The sequence below is a fragment of the Barbatula barbatula genome (genome assembly GCF_947034865.1).
Source record: "Barbatula barbatula genome assembly, chromosome: 23".
Classification (NCBI taxonomy): Eukaryota; Metazoa; Chordata; class Actinopteri; order Cypriniformes; family Nemacheilidae; genus Barbatula; species Barbatula barbatula.
The window spans coordinates 11,302,216-11,320,260 of record NC_136786.1 but is presented as its reverse complement, the minus strand read 5'-3'; the positions used below and the strand labels follow the sequence as shown (position 1 = coordinate 11,320,260).

Genomic DNA, 18,045 nt, shown 5'->3' with positions numbered 1-18,045 from the left:
TTTGAAACACAAAAAGAGCGAAATGTAATGTAACAGTAATGCATTTATTTTTTCTATTGGATTATTCAAATATGCATTACATCATTCAATACAGTAGTCAGAATTGTTAATAAACTGTGTGACAAGGCTAGAATTAAAACATTGTTATGATGTTCTCCTTAACAAGTCCGGGTGACTTGAAGTGCTTCGGGAATTCAATAGTCAAGGGTTAACAGAATTAGTCACTGGAGTTTCCCGCCAACTGCACAGATAACAATAAATAACAGTTCAGATGAGTCAAATTTTTCTTTCCATGCTGATGTTTGAAACCTTTATACTGTAGAGAGCATTCCAGATTTGGAAAGAGAATAAAAACTAAAGAAGTCATGTTGTTTTGTGCAGCCTCAGATAATACATAATAATAATTCAAAAAAATTTGTTTGATTGGATGAACAAGAATGATGAGGAGTTTAGGAGATGTTTATTTCCTCTGGTTTCCTTTTGCTTGTTTCCTTCTTACAACTTCCTCATCTGAGCCATGAGTTCGTCCAGACTCTGCTCCGTTTCTTCCACCGTGTCCCCTGATTCTCCATCCTGGTGTAAAGAGAGTATGTGAATGTTTCTTGTGGTGAATAAAGTTGTCAGTGAGGATATTTATAGTCAATATTGTGTTATTCATGATACACTTATAAAAAGGGATTTGACTTTGGTTTTGTCATTCATAGACACATATACAGTTAGATTGATCTGTCAAGCAACAAACATCTCGATGACTCAAAAGGAAACGTAATTTGAAAAGGAGCCGTACTTTCTCTGGTATAGTGTAGGCTACAGTAATGCCCTCTGGTAGATCTGGTACCGGTCCTGATGCTGCCTGAAGCTCCGCCTCAGAGACCTCTGACACCAGCTCAATGCCTGTCAGGACAACATTTAGACTTAATAACAATTATGTATGAAGACCACGGTTTTATGAATGAGATGTTTATTGTGTTGTGCATCAAAGCGTGGGTTCCTCACCCCATTCATTATCCTCATGTACCACTTCCTCTTCTTCCTGGACCACTTCCTGTTTTGGCCGCTCTGCATCTTTTTTCTGGGACAAAAGCAATGATATTGTTAAAAAGGAATTATTGATGATGGGCCTCTGTACTATAGAGAACAACCACACTTAAGGTAGTAATGTGTTTGTCAGGAGACTTTATCAGCTTTTTACTCCCTAAAGTCCCCTTGAACTGGAAGTTGCGATAATATTTACTTCTGTATTTTGATCCATTTCAAAGTGAAATTGAATTCAGGGCATAGGCGTGGCTCTCAACTGTCTCTGTGATTTTATTTGATGTATAAAAACAGCCGTTGCATTTTGAAATGGAACACGCAGACTCAGAGTTGAAGGGGAGGAGTTAACGGATGCTCCACCCAAGCCGTCTAACATACAGTATGTCATTTAAAGAGTACATAACTTATCCTTATCTTACTTCTTGACTGACTCTCAAATAATTTGTTCCACGATTCCTCCATCTAATCCCCTCCTTTACGCTAGCCTAGTCTCATGTGATTGGACAGATGGTCTAGTCTGCTGTGATTGGTCTACCACTCATGAGGCTCATGATCTAGTGTTTGGGGGAGAAGAGTGAAGTTCGCGGGCAGTCTTAGCAGAACGCAGGCGTGGACTATATATAGTGATGTAATCCATGGCCATCCAAATAGAATCAAGAGTTGAACAATGATGATTTGTGTTAAAATAATGAAAATTTCACTATCAATGCATCACGGTGTCACTACTCGAAGTGTAAAATAATTCACAAACCAATAACAAAAAATTGCATTTATGGACCGTTTCATCGAACCCCCAGTTAACTTCTGGTGTGTGTTTGACTGATGTCTAATAGTATAACCATTTATATTTTATGTAATTCATGTTCATATTAATTTGTATTATTATCTTACTGTATATTAATTGTATTAAATAAACGATTTGTTGAATTTGTTGTACGTTTATTTTATAAAATAAACAATTTGTTAAATGGTTCCTGTATGTGGTCGCATTTAAACAAACCGTATGACATCTAGCGGTTGAGCTTGGTATCAGAGTCTAAATTCGAAATATTGGAGTTTAGCCAAGTAACGGTTCTTCTGGGTTTCTTTTGATTGTTATCAGAAATAATCTACAGGCACTTTATATTCTTTGTGAATGTGTACCGGAAGTTAAGGTTGTGTCACAAAAGTGTCCATGCGCAGTAACGTTTGTTTATGCTGTTAAGATGAGACCGTCTATATGTGTGTTACCTTGAATTCCTCCTGTTGTCGTCTACAGTATCTGTCGTCACATTGTGGGTTGGCCTTCATTGCCATACTTGGAAAGAAATCCTGCATGGCATTATAACCCAGGTAATGACTCACTGTCCCAAAGCCCAACAGATACCTAAAACACAGACCGCATGTTTCAGAGACCATGTTTGAAGATCCTTTTAAACTACAACAAGAAGACATCTGAGCACTTAAGATGCCTTTAGTTTGCCATCTAGTGGCACTGGCATTGTACAACACAAACTAAACATATCTGAAAGACTTTGATCTAATCCAAAATCTAAATATATACACGGTATAAATCTCTATTAGTAAATATTGTGAACAGTAAGGATCGTCTCTTACTTAAGGACGTTTTGTACGAGGAGTCCAGCGACCACTCCCATTGTGGTGGGCAGACTGGCCGCACACACACCCTCTTTCTTTAATGTCCTCTCATCAATGTTCGCAGCCACTACAAGGGGAGGGGCACACTGCCACAAAGAGAGAGAGAGAGCTGATTCAGACCCCTGTCAAGCTCTCACGCCCATTTTTATAAAACATGCAACATTGCTTGAAAATTGCTTCAGAAATAAAATATGGTTTTATACATGCCCAGCAAGAGGCTATGCCTACAAGATGTATCTTTCAAATATCTACAATGCATGTGTTTTGTTTGTATGGAATGTATAAATGGGTCATACAGCAAAACAGGCTGTTTCTCCAGGTATAATGAGCTGAATATGTCCAGAAACAGCGTTCTCACTGACACCCGACTCCATCCAGACCTGACCCAACTCAGCACATGCCTGTTTCAAGAAAACTAATCATTTTAGTCAAATAATTACAGTTGCGACACGACATAACATAATTACCAAAGCGACACGAGCGATAGACAACGCAAAATATTTACAAAACACAAAATTCCGTTTTTTTCAATAGGCAAATATAAAAATGGCAAAACTCACTGTGTTAATGGCCATCCGAGCCTCGAAGTTATCAACACAACTCAGCACCAAATCTACAGGCTTCCCCTCTTCAAGACCACCATGACTTGAATCAAACATAACATACATAAAAACAACATAAACAAAGCTTTATATTATTCGATAAGGATGTTATTTAAACTAGTAAAGAAAAACCTTATGCGCTCCATAAAACGTGTGAAGTTGTCCATTGTGGTAATGTTGTAATTGTGGGTCTCAAATCCAACATCTGGATTAATGTTCCTGTGCAATGAGAAAGCACACGTCACATCAGTTTGTTATTATTATTATTATTATTAATGAAATTAAATTGTCTTTGGAAACGCCTTCAAGCAGAAGGCTTTAAATGACTCCCTCACCTAAGTGTGTGTTCTGCGGCTTCGACTTTACTGAGTCCCGCCTGGTGCGGCTGAAAGAAGAGCCGGTTCATGTTGGCCAGCTCAACCTTATCATAATCAAACAGCAGTAACTGCAGCAGGAGAAACCACACACACAGCAGAATTAGGCATGACAGTTTCTTACTGCAGAGCCAAGCCATGTCCCGGGGGCGTATGCTATTGGCTTCCCTCCTCTGTTCCAAGCGGTAAACGGTATAGAGGAGCTAAAGAATGCATCTTATTTTAGGTGCAAAAGAAGGACATTGTGAACACAGTGAATCCTTAACGCAAAAAGTTTTATTCTAAGCATCATATGATTGGCCTAATGACACAGTTGCTTTGTACTGTATATATCTAATATTGAGGGATGAGCATAAAGGTGCATTACCTTACCAATGCCACATCTGGTGAGCATTTCTGCAGTGACACTCCCCACCCCTCCAACTCCCACAACTGCTACAGCAAACGAGCGGATTTTCTGACAATGACAGCAGTCGGACATTGATCATCACACAGTTAAGCACAATCACACACTGAATGTCTCACACAGGTACTAAAAACGTGTTTACCTCATAGTCCTGCACTATACCCATTCGTTTCAAAGCCATCAGACGACTGCAAGACGTGAAATACGAATTTAAAGCCCACACGGTCACTTTAGAATGACAATCAACGTAGGAAAGTATAATACAGTATGATCAAATGTCGCACCTGTATGGATTTGAGTCTATGACTTCCGCACTCATTTTGTCGATCTTTGGTCTGAGATGATGTTCAGCATCACTTTGCTTCTGCTTTGACTTTATTAATTCGTTTTCTAACTCGCGGATTCGCAGCTTGAGCTCCTCAACGGTAGTCATTGCTGTGGTTGTAAAACTCCTTTATTCTTACAAACAGACGCCGAGGCACTCCGACTCAAAATTACGGCTGAAAATAATATTAAAAGCACTTCATGTACACGTCTGCACTCATGGAAGAAGCTGGCGAAGAGTGTCTCGCGGTATTGTGACTGGAGGGAAACACGGCAGGGCGGAACTAATGCTCCTAGGAACGAAGATTCCCGTTATGACTGAACGGTAACTTGCTTGAGTCTTTGCACTTTGCATTCAGTAAATAAAATATGATTTTATCTTACACTCTAAACAACATAACGTAAACACGTTCACATTTATCTCATTCAGTTGTGATTATTATGATCCTCCAGGCCAGTGGGAGGCGGTAATACGCTGTGTTATATATGTACATTCGCAAAAGAAAAACGAATCAGACGTCAAGCGGAAGTTGTTTTCAGAGCTGATGGCGCGAATGACTGGAAAACAACAGACTCGGTGAAGAAAATACAGACAGAGCAGTTCATGCATTGATATTGTTTTATGTCAGAGTTGGTTTTTGGTCTATGGTTGCAGGGTTGATGAAACTAAGTTGAGATGAAGGGTAAATGTTAGAACGTCTTTTTAAGCATTCCTCAGCTTACGACCAATTGGATCTCATTCCGTCGCGAGGTAAGACCTTTTTATTTGTTATTTACTTTAAACATTTATTAAAAGTGGTACAAATAGCATTGATAAAATACTGAGAACTTTTAGAACTGCGTATCTTGTATGGCACTTTATTTTCTTGTTTTAGTCTTGCATTAAGATTACAACAACAACCTGAAGGGATGTGCAGTTTATGTCATGTTTTTGTATTACTTTAATTTACCCTATCAATTTAAACCTGTTAGATTACACAGCCATTCCCAGACAGTATTACATGACATCTAAACATAACATGATATCATCTCATAACAAGATGCAGATGGTTAGCAGGTGTTTACATGTTTCATTATTATCAATGTACATTTTTCTTTCTTTAGTCATGTCAAAAGAAAACAAGGATGCATACATTGTGAAATTTGTTGAACAAAATGGACAGAAGACCGATCTGGCTCTACAGGCCTATAAGGTGATCATGTATTATAGCATCATCCGTGTAATGTTTCAGACTTGACCTGCATGTCTCACACAATCTTTTATTCTTTTCTGAAATCCTGTTGTTTATTAGGCAATCGTAGAACTGCAGTCTGAAAAATATGTGCAGACATTGGATGAGAAAACAACACTAGAGCTCGACCACAATGACAAGTCCCTGTTTGTCTTAAGTGACTTCACCAGTAATGCCTTTGAGCACTGCAGGAAGGTGGGTTTGGTTTTCTGGATCGTTTTTGTTGTTTTAAGAATGATCATTACTTATATTAGTATAGTGGCGTCCCACAATTATCAGTTTTTTACAAGATCGTGAATTATAAAGTGACTTATAGATTTAGCATTGAGCTGAATTAAATAATCATGCCATCTTGACGTCCATTGTGTTTGTCTGACTGTAATGTTATCTCTTATTTTATTTTCACTCCTTCGTGTTTCTGCAGCTGGGATGCAGGATAGTGAGCCCGTTGGTAGTGTTGTTCTGTCTGCAGAAACAGAGATGTGTGCCTAAAGCAGAACAGCCTGTCTATAGCATGGCCATGGCTGATGTCACCATCTCATGCACCAACCTCGACAAGGAGGCACGGGTGAGAAAAATGAATGGCTGATGTTTTCTCTGAGTGTTACAGACTTTGAACCATAGATATAAATAATTAGTTATTTATACCGATGGTTTGAACTGTACGATTATCAATTAAACTCCTGTTCTTCTCTGTAGAGTGAAGTGATGGATCTTGTTCAGCTTATGGGTGGCCGGGTTTACCGTGATCTTAACGTGTCTGTTACCCACTTAGTGGCGGGTGAGGTAGGGAGTAAGAAATATTTTGTAGCTGCAAGCCTTGGAAAACCCATCATACTGCCCAGCTGGGTGAAAGCATGCTGGGAAAAATCTCAAGATAGGCAAGTCGTAATCATCCACATGGTTGCATGAAATATTTTGGGTCTTTCTATGAATAATCCATCAAATTCTTTGTCCCTCTCTCAGTGTGTTCCATCACTCTGAGCTGAATATAGAAGATTATCAGTGTCCGGTCCTGAAGGGCTGTACTGTGTGTGTGACTGGTCTCTCTACTGTCGAGCGTAAAGAGGTTCAGAGGTTGTGTGAACAGCACGGAGGCCGTTACACTGGGCAGCTCAAGATGAACGAGTGCACTCACCTCATTGTCAGCGAACCCACAGGTTACCTGAAAACCGGTCAGCATTTCTCTCTGCCAGTCCTGGTATCCTGTTATGTAATGTTTTGTATCTGATTTCAGGTCAGAAGTATGAATTTGCCCGTAAGTGGAATGTATACTGCGTATCCCTGCACTGGCTGTTTGACAGCATAGAGAAAGGCTTCTGTCAGGATGAGAGCAGATATACTGTGGAGCGCAGGGATAAGAAAAAAACGGAGGAGAAACTGGGCAGACCCAACACCTCCACACCTACGGGACCCACCAGGAACAAAGAGGGTGAGATGGAAGGAAACTAACGCACTAATGATGTTGACTAAAGCTTAAAGGGCAATATTTGGATTATGAAAAGTTAAAATATTCAGTGTTTCAACTAGGTTTACAGCTTTGGGGGGCGGGATATGGCGCGGTCTCTATTTTTATTTTGTGGTAGAGGTGCAGACAGTACTTTTTAAATAAATAATATTTAATCATTTGACAAAATTTAGAAATCTGTCATCTGAATTTGAAGTTGCAGAGAAATAGTCACAAATGTGTAAACTGGGCCCGTTCCAGGGCGGAACTCTATATGGAGAGCAGAGGAGAATAGCAACTCTTTTCAGAAATGACATGCCGTCATGTATTTAAGATAAATAACATAATGCAATTAAACTTGACCTCCAAGGTGGGTGGGGGGTGCAGTTGGAGGGGCGGGGCGCCACCCAATGGTAATGGTAGGACAAACACTGGTATTTAAGTTTATATGTTACAATCAAAGTTAGAGTGTGAATTTTGTTATTACAAAATATGAAAATGTGATGTTGCAATATTTCTGTTTTTTTTGTAGAGGGTCCCTCACTTTTGGGACTGAGCTATATCTCCAATATCAGCATGAATGTCAATGAAACGGCCCTTACTACGGTGGGAATGAGCCACATAGAAGGTCCCGATCCAATCGATTCATTCGACGTAACCGTTTGTCGAATTGATGACCTGTTGGATGGCTGCAAGGTTAATTTAGCAAAACAAGAATATCACTTTCCCCTCTACATTATGTGGTGCAGATTATAAACATCAGATTATATATAAGCAAAAATATTAAGACAAAAGATGAAATGAGCTGTTCTCTCTATCCTGTAGCTATATTTGTGTGGGCTGTCAGGAAAGAAACTGGAGAAACTACGGCGGATGGTGAACTCTGCCGGAGGCCTGCACTTCAACCAGCCCAGCCAGGAACTCACACACATAGTGATGGGGGAACCAGATCAGGGGGTCAAGGTCTTCTTAGAGAAAGCTACTCACAGGTAGTTTTAATTGACACTTTTTCAATTACATTTTTTAATTCATCTCAATCTCAAATGGAGCACATATGAATCATCCGATGCATATTTCACACAGATTAGAAAAGACTTATGTGGCTGGTGTAAAGGAGAATTTTTATGGTGGTTCATTTCTCCTTAGGCCTCATATAGTCACGGTACAGTGGCTGCTGGAGAGTTTTTCCCATGGTACTTTGCTTTCAGAAGATGCCTACTTTCATCCCTCTTTCCTGCCGCCTGCTCCAGCGGCTGTTGATATGCCAGCCCCCCGCGGTTCTGCCTCACGCACCCCCAGACCCTCTGTAGCTCCTCCTCCTGCCCCTAGTCCGGCCCGACAGGCCCGAGCTGAGGAAGATTTACTCTCACAGTACATGGAAAATGACCAGACTGTGGGTGAGTTTTCTCACAAAGACTACAATTTATGTCCTCAAAAAATTATGTGTTCTGCCATTTTTGATGGATTATTAAATGAATGCTAATGAATAAAGTTTAATAAGTTCCTGATTGAATAGATTTCTAATCAAATTAATTACTGTCTTTCCTTCTTTAGTGGATTTACTTGAGGCCGCTAATACCACCAGCAACAGGCAGAGCGCTCTGCTTCCAGACCCTCCAGCTACAAGACAGGACTCCACTTTGTGTGAAGCCTCAGAGGGCGGCCTGTTCAGAGGCAAACGGTTCCTCCTGGTTGGTTTTGGGGCTGAAACAGAAGCCCAGCTCTCAGAGCTCATCATGGAAAACTTTGGGAAGATTTTGGTTGGTCGCTCCAGAGCAGTGGCGCACTATGCCATTGTGCCGCTGCTGGGCTGCGACGTGGAGGCCACGGTGGATGAGGTCGCAACGGATACCTGGCTGGTGAGTTTCTGGATAAACAAGATGTTCGGTTATGTTTGTTATTTAGCTGTATTGAAATGTGTTTGTGTATACAGGCCATGTGTGTAGAGCAGCAGAGTGTGTTGCCGCTAGCGTCTCACCCTCTGTTTTCTCCGGTGACTATAAGAGAGGGGTTCTCTCCTCTGAAAGACTGTGTGCTGTCTGTCAGTCAATTCACTGGAGCAGAGAGAGATTCTCTCATTCAGCTAGCGAAATACTTGGGTGCCAGGTGAGATTTCTGAAGGTCTGTCTACTTCAGGTTTAAGTAAATGATACTGAGTTTTAGCTTTTTATTGGTTCTACAAAAAAAAGAGTGTTGCTAGTTGGACCTGCTAGATAGAAGTTTGCGACATGGATCCAAATCGAAGTCCAAATGGACTAAATGAAACAGAAGTAAATCAGATTTGCATATAATTTTTTCCAACAATGCACATCACAAAGAGTCAGATTCTGAATGTTTTTTTAATCTTCATCTAAGAATATTTTATTGATGCGAATTGTCAATATTTCTTTACCGTCCAAAATTTATTTTTCTTTTCCTTAATTTTTATGCAGTGTTCAGGATTATTTTGTACGAACTGCTAACCAGAGGAAGGGAATGCTGGCCAGCACTCATTTGGTATTACAGACACCCGACGGCACAAAGTACCAGGCCGCCCAGAAATGGAGTCTTCCTGCGGTTACGATTCGCTGGGTTTTAGAGTCCGCAAGAACAGGAAAGCGTGCTGATGAGGGACGATACCTGGTTGACATGCCACCTTCTCCTGGTCAGTAAGAATTCAAATTAATAGTTTTAGTGCGTAATATCCATCTTATTATAACTAGCCAAGCTTGAATTTGGTAATGCTTGTCATATATTGGCCACTTTTAACCATACAAATAGAATAGCTATCATGATTGTCTAGTTTCTACATAGGAAAAAAGGAACAATGGGAATTTGTAACGCTGAAATGCAGTTTTATTCTGTTTGACTGTGTGCCCAAACACATTTTCATATTGTGTTTTTTCTCTAATGCTTGATTCTCTATAGAGAGAACCGAGGATAGTTTTGTTGGAGCATCTCAAAGAGACCCAGCACCTCTGCGTGTCCAGCAGCGCTCCCCAGAGCTCCCTCTCCTGGGCCCACAGAGCAGCACAGCCATCACCCCTCTTGACACGGCTCGATTTCAGAGCCACGCCGTCCGTTCAGCAGTCAGGAAAATGAAGCAGGGGGAAGAGCACCAGGCAGAGGTGGCGACGCCAGGACAGGAGGACTCCAGAGGAGCACTTCAGAAAGACTCCTCCCTCCATTTAGACACTCCCTCACGATTCCTGAGCAGAGACCGGCTCTTTGGACCTTCGTTTAACACGAAGGTGAGGAACTGTGTGGTGAAGATGGAAACGGCCCAAGTTCACTGAACATATTTACTTAGTTTGCCTAGCCTTTTCTAGAAATGCCATTAAAACAAGTAATCCGAAAGGATTTAAACCACAAAGTAGTGGTTATTGGGATAACTAAACAAATATGCGATTGCATGATTTCTGTAGATATACATATAACATTATTTTATAAATGGGAATATTGTATATTGCAGGATGTGTTTGATCATTTAAAGACTCCTGGTAATAAACCTCAGGATGGTCAGAAAGAAGAGACTCCTCTTTCTGAGGTCATCGAAAGAAACCTGAAAGCTGCCGTTGCCAATAGCAACCGCAGTCTTTTGACTAATCTTGCAGCCATGACTGCCAGTCCTCAACTGGGAAAAGAGCCCATTTCTGAGGTACGCACACATATACAAATAATCGGGTAGAGAAAAATAATATTTACAGGTGTGTGCATGTGTCCTGCAGCCGGAGCAGAAGACTGTAGATCCTCTCACTGGAGTGGTGGTGTGTGTGAGTAAGAAACTAAGCAAGAAACAAAGTGAACTCAATGCAGTGGCTGCTTCTCTGGGAGCAGACTTCAGGTATGTTGTAACTTAAATTCAAATCTCATAAGGCTTAGTGTTAAGACAAACAGTAGATGTGTGAAGTTGAACAGGTGGAATCTGATGTTTTAAAATTCTGTTAAAGGTGGTCATGTGATGACTCGGTCACTCATTACATCTACCAGGGTAAAGTGGGAGACAACACCAAAGAATACAGAGCTGTTAAAGAGAGGGGAATACACATAGTGTCTCAACACTGGCTTCAGGCTGTACGTACATTTACATCTTAAAGGTTCAATGTGTGATTTTGTGATCTATTGACAGAAATGCAATATAATATACATAACTGAGTTTATGTTATATAATATAACATAAAATGTCTTCTGAGGTGTATAAAGACCTTACATAATATACATCCAACAATATCAGATTTTCTATTATTAAAACAAAGTGTTCATATCCTAAGTAGACATAATTTGTTCCTGAAAATGTTGTATTATATTATGAAAACAAATAATAGCTGTTTGTGTATTATCATCTATTAATAATCATACAAGTAATAGAAATGCGTGGCTAAAAAACCTTAACATAAAGAAAAACATCCATGTAGCAGCAAAAATCAATGTTGTTGCATTTAAACATATTTCTATCCCATAGTGTGCTGATGAACAGAAGCATGTGTCTGAGTCTCTTTACCCTTTCACCTTCAACCCTAAAATGAGCCTAACCATGAGTCAGATGGCAGACTGCACCCAGAGGTCACCGCCTCCTTCTACTCCCCGCACCAGACTAAGAACATTTATAGAAGATGATGAGACCAGGGTGAGGAATTTACAACTGCACTATCTTTACCTTCAAATCCTGTGTTGCGGTGTTTTGAAACCGTACTGATTCTTATTTAAAAGTTTGGTCCAGTGGATGACATCACAGACATCACCACCCCGAAGCGAATCAGTGTGGGGGAACCTGACAAAAATCCACAGCCAACCAGCAACGACAGACAAGGTAATTCATCAAAGATGTTTCCTTAAATAATTCACCTTTAGTTGCTGTCTAGATTTTGAAATTGGTGTAGTGTAATCCTGTCTACAGACTATGGTTTCCAGATACTCTCTGATTTTGATCTTTGGTCAAGTTTATAGTTCTCTCTCTCTCTGTCTCTCTCTCTCTCTCTCTCTCTCTCTCTCTCTCTCTCTCTCGTTGTTGGTCTTAGATCTCACAGAAACAATAGAGATGAGGGAGAATCTTCAGAGGCAGCTTCAGGAAATCATGTCTGCGACAAAGCTGACCAACGGTCGCCGAGGTTCCACAAGATTGACAAGAGCTGGCTCAGGGGGGCTGGACTCACCCAACACCCCCGACAGCCTGGGACGAATGGGCCGACGCAGCCGCAATCTGGAGGCTTTACGGTATAAAAAAAGTTTAAATGGGCAATGCGTCTGTATGAGGCATAGTTCACCTTCCAAATGAAAATTTTGGAATCATTTACACTCTTTCTACTCATTTCAACCGTGTATGACTGTGTTTCTTCTGCAGAACACAAAAGAAGATAGTTTGAAAAATGTTGGTAACAGAAAACCGTTGGTCCACATTAACTTGCACTTGTCCATACAATAGAAGTGAATTGGGACCAATGGTTATTGGTTACCAACATTTTTCAAAATATATTTTTTGTTTTGCAGAAGAAAGAAAATCTCACAGGTTTAAAATGACAACAGGGTGAATCAACGATGACAGAATTTTAATTTTGAAGGACTATTTTCCAGATTTAAAATAGATCTCAATATTATGTTTGTGTGCTCACAGAATGTCCCGTCAGGTGGCTGTGGACCTGAATACCGAACCGTCTCAGAGCGAGCAGATCGTTTGGGACGACCCGACAGCACGAGAGGAGCGAGCCCGATTAGCTGATAACCGGCAGTGGCCTGGCAGCCCCTCTCAGCACTCTGAGCCCCTCGCTCTCATCCCACCACCCCCTTACCAGACTACTCACGCCCGAGACTCCATGACTGACTCTGAACTGGTAGAAATGGGTAAGAAGAAAATGTGAAGTAAATTATATGCTATGTGTTTAGGAAAGTAAAAGATGTTTAATATATGACCTTTGGCCTTTTGTCACCAAGCTGCATTTGAAGTCATAGACGCGCAACTCCGACCTAAGGTGACCCCACCCCGAGGCAACATGACCCAAAACCCTAAAACTCCTGAAGCCCCTAGTATTGCTTTCCCTATTTCTAAACCTGCACTCCCTCCACAGGTACACACACGTACATCCACACATCAATATCAAACAATGAGCAGCTGTGATCTGATTAGCTGTTTTCTGCCTAGATTGAGCTAGAAGAGGAGAGTGAAGAGGATGTCAAAGAAGAGCCACCACGGTTTCTTCTTTCTTCACTGAATCCACAGGAACGAATCGACTACAGCCATCTTATTGAAGAGCTTGGTTAGCACACAAAATTTCTCACAATAAATATATCTGAATCAATGTTGGGATCATTTAAATTTTTCCTTATATTGAGGTGTTTGTGTGAGTAGGTGGTGTTGTGCTGGAAAAACAGAGTTTCGACCCCAGCTGCACTCATGTGATTGTGGGTTATCCCCTGAGGAACGAGAAGTATCTGGCGGCCATGGCAGCTGGTAAATGGATCCTCCACCGCTCGTACCTGGAGGCCTGCCGCTCAGAGGGTCGCTTCATACAGGTGGGTGCTGTGTTTCTGTCACAACCTCGTATGAACTCTAGACCTTTCGTGTCAATGCCCATTGTGTGTGTATGTGTGTTAGGAGGAGCATTATGAGTGGGGAAGCAGTTCTATACTGGATGCTCTCCCCTCCATCAACTCTCAACAGAAGAGACTGGCACTGGCAGCTATGCGATGGAGAAAAACACTGCAAGGCTGCACCAACAAGGAGGTACACATCGATATACAATGACGTGTTAGGGGCCATCCACACAAAACACATTTTTCTATGACATGCCGGAGATGTCTAGAGACCCCTGCGTTTTACACTGCGCTTTTGAAAAAAATACGTTCCTGAGCGCTGTGTTAGACGCAAATAAAATGTGAGTGACCCCTTAGTAACCTCACAGGAAGTTTTGAGGGTGGGAGTACACATAAAACATATCCCCTCTCTCACACTGCCTTTCTCTATTAATTTAGCTGTTTTTATTAAAGGAATAAAAGCCGATAAATAAAGAGAATTTATTTTTTGATGTGCAGGGAGCATTTGGGGGTTGGACTGTGATGCTGAATATAGACCAGGCCAGAGAGGCTGGATTCAGACGTCTGCTGCAGTCCGGAGGGGCTAAGGTCTGTCATCTGCTATCTTTAAGACCCTGTTTTTTGTACATTGCTAAATACATCCAAGATAACATCATGTGTGCCAGATTATATCGGCATTGAGTTATCTGGGACTACACAGGTCTGTGTTTATTGAAAAGGCATTTGTATACGTATAACAAACAATTTTTATTCACTTTTATCATGTATAATTCTTTTGACGTTAACACTTTCTCCTTGTGTTGTAGGTTTTAACCGACCCTTCTCCTCCCCTGTATAAAGAAACCACTCACCTGTTTGTCGATTTTAGTCGGTTAAAGCCTGGTGATGTCAGGGTGGATGTGAGCGAGGCTGCTGCATATGGGGTAAAATGTCTTAAACCGGAGTACATCGCTGATTATCTCATGCAGGTGAGAGAGAGAAAATCAAAGACACTAAAACACTAACGTGAAACAATAAAGCAGAAATTCGATCACAGTAATGTCATGTTGTGTTCAGACTTGAAATGGTTGTCGAGGCAACTCGTATGAGATTTAATAAACTCACCAGATTAATGGGCCTGTTTTCTGTTTTTTTCAGGAGCCATCACCACCAATAGAGGCTTATTACCTTTCCGCTGTAGCCCCAGAAGATTCAGAGAAGGTTCACAACACATCTTCACGCAAACGTAAAGCATCTGAAGAAATATCTATGTTAAAGAAGAGTCGTGTTCGATGAAACAGGCCCATTCCAAGCTCTTAATGTAATCGTTTATTTAAGTGCATTGTATTCAATTTTGTAGATAAATTGTCAATAAAAATGAAATCTACAAATCTAAAGTTATCTAACATGGACTAAATTTACAAAAGAAAAAAAATACACTTGCAGTTGAATCAGAAATGAGATTTAAACACATGTAGATTAGCAAATTTTGCTTGTCTTTTTGTGTTTTTTGAGACAAACGTACATCTCGGGATTCTGTGTTGTACTACCAGGTTCCGTCCTGCAGAGGGAGCGTTCTTTACTACTAATAACAATGAGTCATAACAAAACAAAGAAGCTGATTAATATATAACATGTTTCTGATACACTCTCAAACATAAGATAATGTCTAGTTTTCTCAGACCTAGACAGAAATATTTATAAAACATGATATGACACAGTAAGTAAATGTGCAATAAGGAGATGTTGTATTTCGCTATTTAATTTGGCTGTTTATATTTGATGACCCTATCCCTAACATGCTCTTCCATTTCGCTATGAAGTCTCAAAAAATCTACAAAATTATCGACAGGTAAATGTAGTTCAGGATACAGTGTCCTGTAATGATTTGCTTCATTTTGAATAGCTTTTATCTCAGTTTCCTACTCCGTCTTATAACTGAGTATTGTCTCATTACCTGTGTTATGCAAGGCTCCATTAGTGTAGCCTTTTGAGCTATAAATAAATGTGCTGTCATAAATTATGTTTTATTAGTATTAGATTGAATTGAGTATTAGAAGTTAATACATTTAGTGATTCACTGTTTGAATATGACCACTGGCGTAATTCTTCCTCACAAAATAGACGTCAGGATTCAACTTCTGTGTCCACAGCAACAGTTACTAATGGCAACAACTGCACAGAAAACCATTTTAGGTGGTTATTACTGTTTCATATTCATACTTGATTGTTACAAGCTAAATGTTTTTGGAATCGACGACAGTAACAGTATACGGTATCTTTAGCTATATGTTGTATTACCAGTTTTACAACAATCCATCTATTTGACTATGAATCTTTGAGTCTATACATAAGAGCATTCGAATTTTCAATACAATAGATCCACACAGATTAAGTAAATATTGCTGATTTCGCTGGAATTGAAGGCACAATAGTGCATTAAAGGATGTTGGTGCAGTGCAGCATTCATGTGATGTAAATGAGTAATTTACACACATTCATTTAGCACACGATTCTATCCAAAGTGACTTACAAATTAAAGAGCATTTTACATTTTGTCCAAGAGCTAACAATGAATGCGGTCTATAAGCAATGTTTACATTTAGGACCAAAGTTATAACTTATTTCTGCGTAAACTAGTAGTGTTTATGGTCTGTTATACATAAATTCCCCTTCCCCTCTAAGAAACAGAATATGAATTTGTTGTTTTAATTCTAGTGTTTGTGGATTCCTCCTGTCTCACACACTTAATGCCTGAACTGGATTTGCTTCAGAAGTCTAGTGGCCTATATGGGCCTGTAAGTGATTTACACTGGTCATGGTTAAGCCTCCCACCAGCCATCTACAGAGACTGGGGTTAAACCACTGTTTGAAAGCCATCGGATTACAAAATTGGATCCCCCTTTTGTCACAGAGGGAGGGTGATTATGAGGTGGGGGGGAGGAAAAGGTCTGATTTTAAATTCCTGTTTGTGGCTCGACATCCAAACGCTGCTTTACTTTTTGCCATTGTACTCCCTCACTGAGGGATTCATCTCCTCCAGATCCAGCTCTGAAACTATGGGTGAAGACCTTTGTGCTCTCCGTCTACAAGACTAATATTGGGACCAGTTCGGTCAAATGAGAACAGCCCACCCCGCTGGGACCTCCATCTGATAGCGATGTCAATTTGCGGTTGTAATAAGAGGAAGGGTAGAGTTTTGTGGGGGATGTGGTTAAGGCCATGGAAATATTCATGTATATCCGTAAGGTACGAATAGGGATTGTGCTACAGCCAGGAGAATTACCTTAAGAATTGTTCAACAATGTTAAAAATGATCATGTATATATGAAATAAATATACATAAATAGAATTGATATAAAATGTATAGATGGAAATAAAACATATGTATGTTTAAAATATATATTTTAAATAAATAAATGTATTAAACATAACATGTTTGATACATTTTATGGAATGTTTCAGATAAAATAATTCTTTTTTGTTACATATTTTTATTTCATTTATAATTCAAATCAATATTTATTATTTACACCGTATATATTGCTTTTTATACAATCTGTAGTGTAGTTTCACAGCAACATGGTCGACTGCTGAAACTATATCAAGCCTTTTAAAGTATCTTATCATCTTATTTCTTATCCTTGATCTTCGTTCACATGTGCTGGTCTCGGGACGAGCAGGCATCCAAATCCGATTCCATTTAAACCAGTCCTGACGGATAAAACCTTCTCAGTCCAGTCCACATACTCTCTCTCTCTCTCTCTCTCTCTCTCTCTCTGTTGCAGCACCCAGTGCTCATTAATATTCTGTGGTCGTATACAGTCTAAGTCTCTGTCAGTGACCGACTCGCAGCATCATTGCCTTTCTATGCAAATCCCAGCAGCAAGCCTGTTGCCTGGCAGTCACGATGAACAGTCTGATGCTTTAACTGTGCTCTTAACGGGCCGTCCTGTGTGTTTCGGGGAGGCTGGGACTGGCCACAGAGATTTGGGGAGGGATGAACTGACCGCTCCGCTCATGTGACAGTCTGAGCGCGAGCAGCATGTGCGCGTTGCGCCTTTGACTCGGACCGGTGACCTCCGCGGCTTTGACGACTGGAAGAAAGAGATTTCGGAATCCACAGGTAAGACACATAATTCTTTCAAATAAAAACAATGTTTTCAATGGTCAACGAGCACATTTGCGCTTGAGTTTGCATATACAAAGGTGACAGAAGTCTTTTGAAACGGTCAGGCAGGTTTCAAGCAGGTTCGTCTGTTATTGCCATGTTTAGCTTTAGCTTCTCTGGTATGGGCGATGGAGACATATCATAACTGCTTGCTCGTGAATTAACATTTGCTTCATTGTGCATCATTCTCTCTCTCTCTCTCTCTCTCTCTCTCTCTCTCTCTCTCTCCTCTCTCTCTCTCTCTCTCTCTCTCTCTCTCTCCGTCTCTCTCTCCTCTCTCTCTCTCTCTCTCTCTCTCTCTCTCTCTCTCTCTCTCTCTCTCTCTCTCTC

General features: G+C 40.5%; 3 protein-coding genes across 5 annotated transcripts in view; 2 read left to right on the top strand and 1 right to left on the bottom strand.

Annotated features, from left to right (window-relative positions):
• Nucleotides 1-23: 23 nt before the first annotated feature.
• Nucleotides 24-4,836, bottom strand: uba5 (ubiquitin-like modifier activating enzyme 5). Of its 2 annotated transcripts, none has more exons than XM_079447784.1 (12): nt 4,340-4,836; nt 4,198-4,243; nt 4,017-4,106; nt 3,611-3,720; nt 3,408-3,494; nt 3,234-3,318; nt 2,970-3,074; nt 2,632-2,759; nt 2,266-2,401; nt 997-1,072; nt 788-894; nt 24-573 (listed from the first exon to the last, which is right to left on the bottom strand). In XM_079447784.1, the coding sequence occupies exons 1-12, from the start codon at nt 4,486-4,488 to the stop codon at nt 496-498; spliced, it is 1,197 nt and encodes a 398-aa protein (XP_079303910.1). In that variant the 5' UTR covers nt 4,489-4,836; the 3' UTR covers nt 24-495. The 2 variants fall into 2 exon arrangements, with proteins under 2 accessions (XP_079303910.1, XP_079303911.1); XM_079447785.1 differs by having other exon boundaries at nt 4,022-4,106; nt 4,340-4,620.
• Nucleotides 4,837-4,893: 57 nt separating this feature from the next.
• topbp1 (DNA topoisomerase II binding protein 1) lies at nt 4,894-14,966 on the top strand. The gene is made up of 28 exons (XM_079487520.1): nt 4,894-5,130; nt 5,484-5,572; nt 5,672-5,806; nt 6,036-6,179; nt 6,311-6,492; nt 6,578-6,771; nt 6,849-7,043; nt 7,591-7,754; nt 7,884-8,047; nt 8,205-8,455; nt 8,613-8,917; nt 8,992-9,164; nt 9,491-9,702; nt 9,966-10,288; nt 10,510-10,695; nt 10,766-10,881; nt 10,988-11,111; nt 11,500-11,664; nt 11,748-11,847; nt 12,056-12,251; nt 12,649-12,875; nt 12,966-13,099; nt 13,174-13,288; nt 13,381-13,544; nt 13,627-13,755; nt 14,064-14,153; nt 14,372-14,533; nt 14,703-14,966. The coding sequence occupies exons 1-28, from the start codon at nt 5,067-5,069 to the stop codon at nt 14,838-14,840; spliced, it is 4,641 nt and encodes a 1,546-aa protein (XP_079343646.1). The 5' UTR covers nt 4,894-5,066; the 3' UTR covers nt 14,841-14,966.
• Nucleotides 14,967-17,374: 2,408 nt separating this feature from the next.
• The window catches only part of tmem108 (transmembrane protein 108), a 50,020-nt gene continuing 49,349 nt past the window's right edge, over nt 17,375-18,045 (top strand). The window contains exon 1 of one of the 2 annotated variants that reach the window (XM_079447718.1): nt 17,375-17,670. The gene's annotated coding sequence lies outside the window, so the exon portion shown is untranslated. The remainder of the gene's footprint in view (nt 17,671-18,045) is intronic. The other variant, XM_079447719.1, reaches the window with a different exon arrangement.

Bases quoted from the DNA above. Each gene is read 5' to 3' on its own strand.
- uba5 (XM_079447784.1), bottom strand. From the start codon at position 4,488: ATGACTACCGTTGAGGAGCTCAAGCTGCGAATCCGCGAGTTAGAAAAC. The intron at 3,319-3,407 runs GTTTTTCTTTAC...GTTTGATTCAAG, and splicing joins CGTTTTATGGAGCGCATAAG to TCATGGTGGTCTTGAAGAGG. The intron at 3,075-3,233 runs GTGAGTTTTGCC...TTCTTGAAACAG, and splicing joins CTCGGATGGCCATTAACACA to GCATGTGCTGAGTTGGGTCA.
- topbp1 (XM_079487520.1), top strand. From the start codon at position 5,067: ATGTTAGAACGTCTTTTTAAGCATTCCTCAGCTTACGACCAATTGGAT. The intron at 6,180-6,310 runs GTGAGAAAAATG...TCTTCTCTGTAG, and splicing joins ACCTCGACAAGGAGGCACGG to AGTGAAGTGATGGATCTTGT. The intron at 13,756-14,063 runs GTACACATCGAT...TTTGATGTGCAG, and splicing joins AAGGCTGCACCAACAAGGAG to GGAGCATTTGGGGGTTGGAC.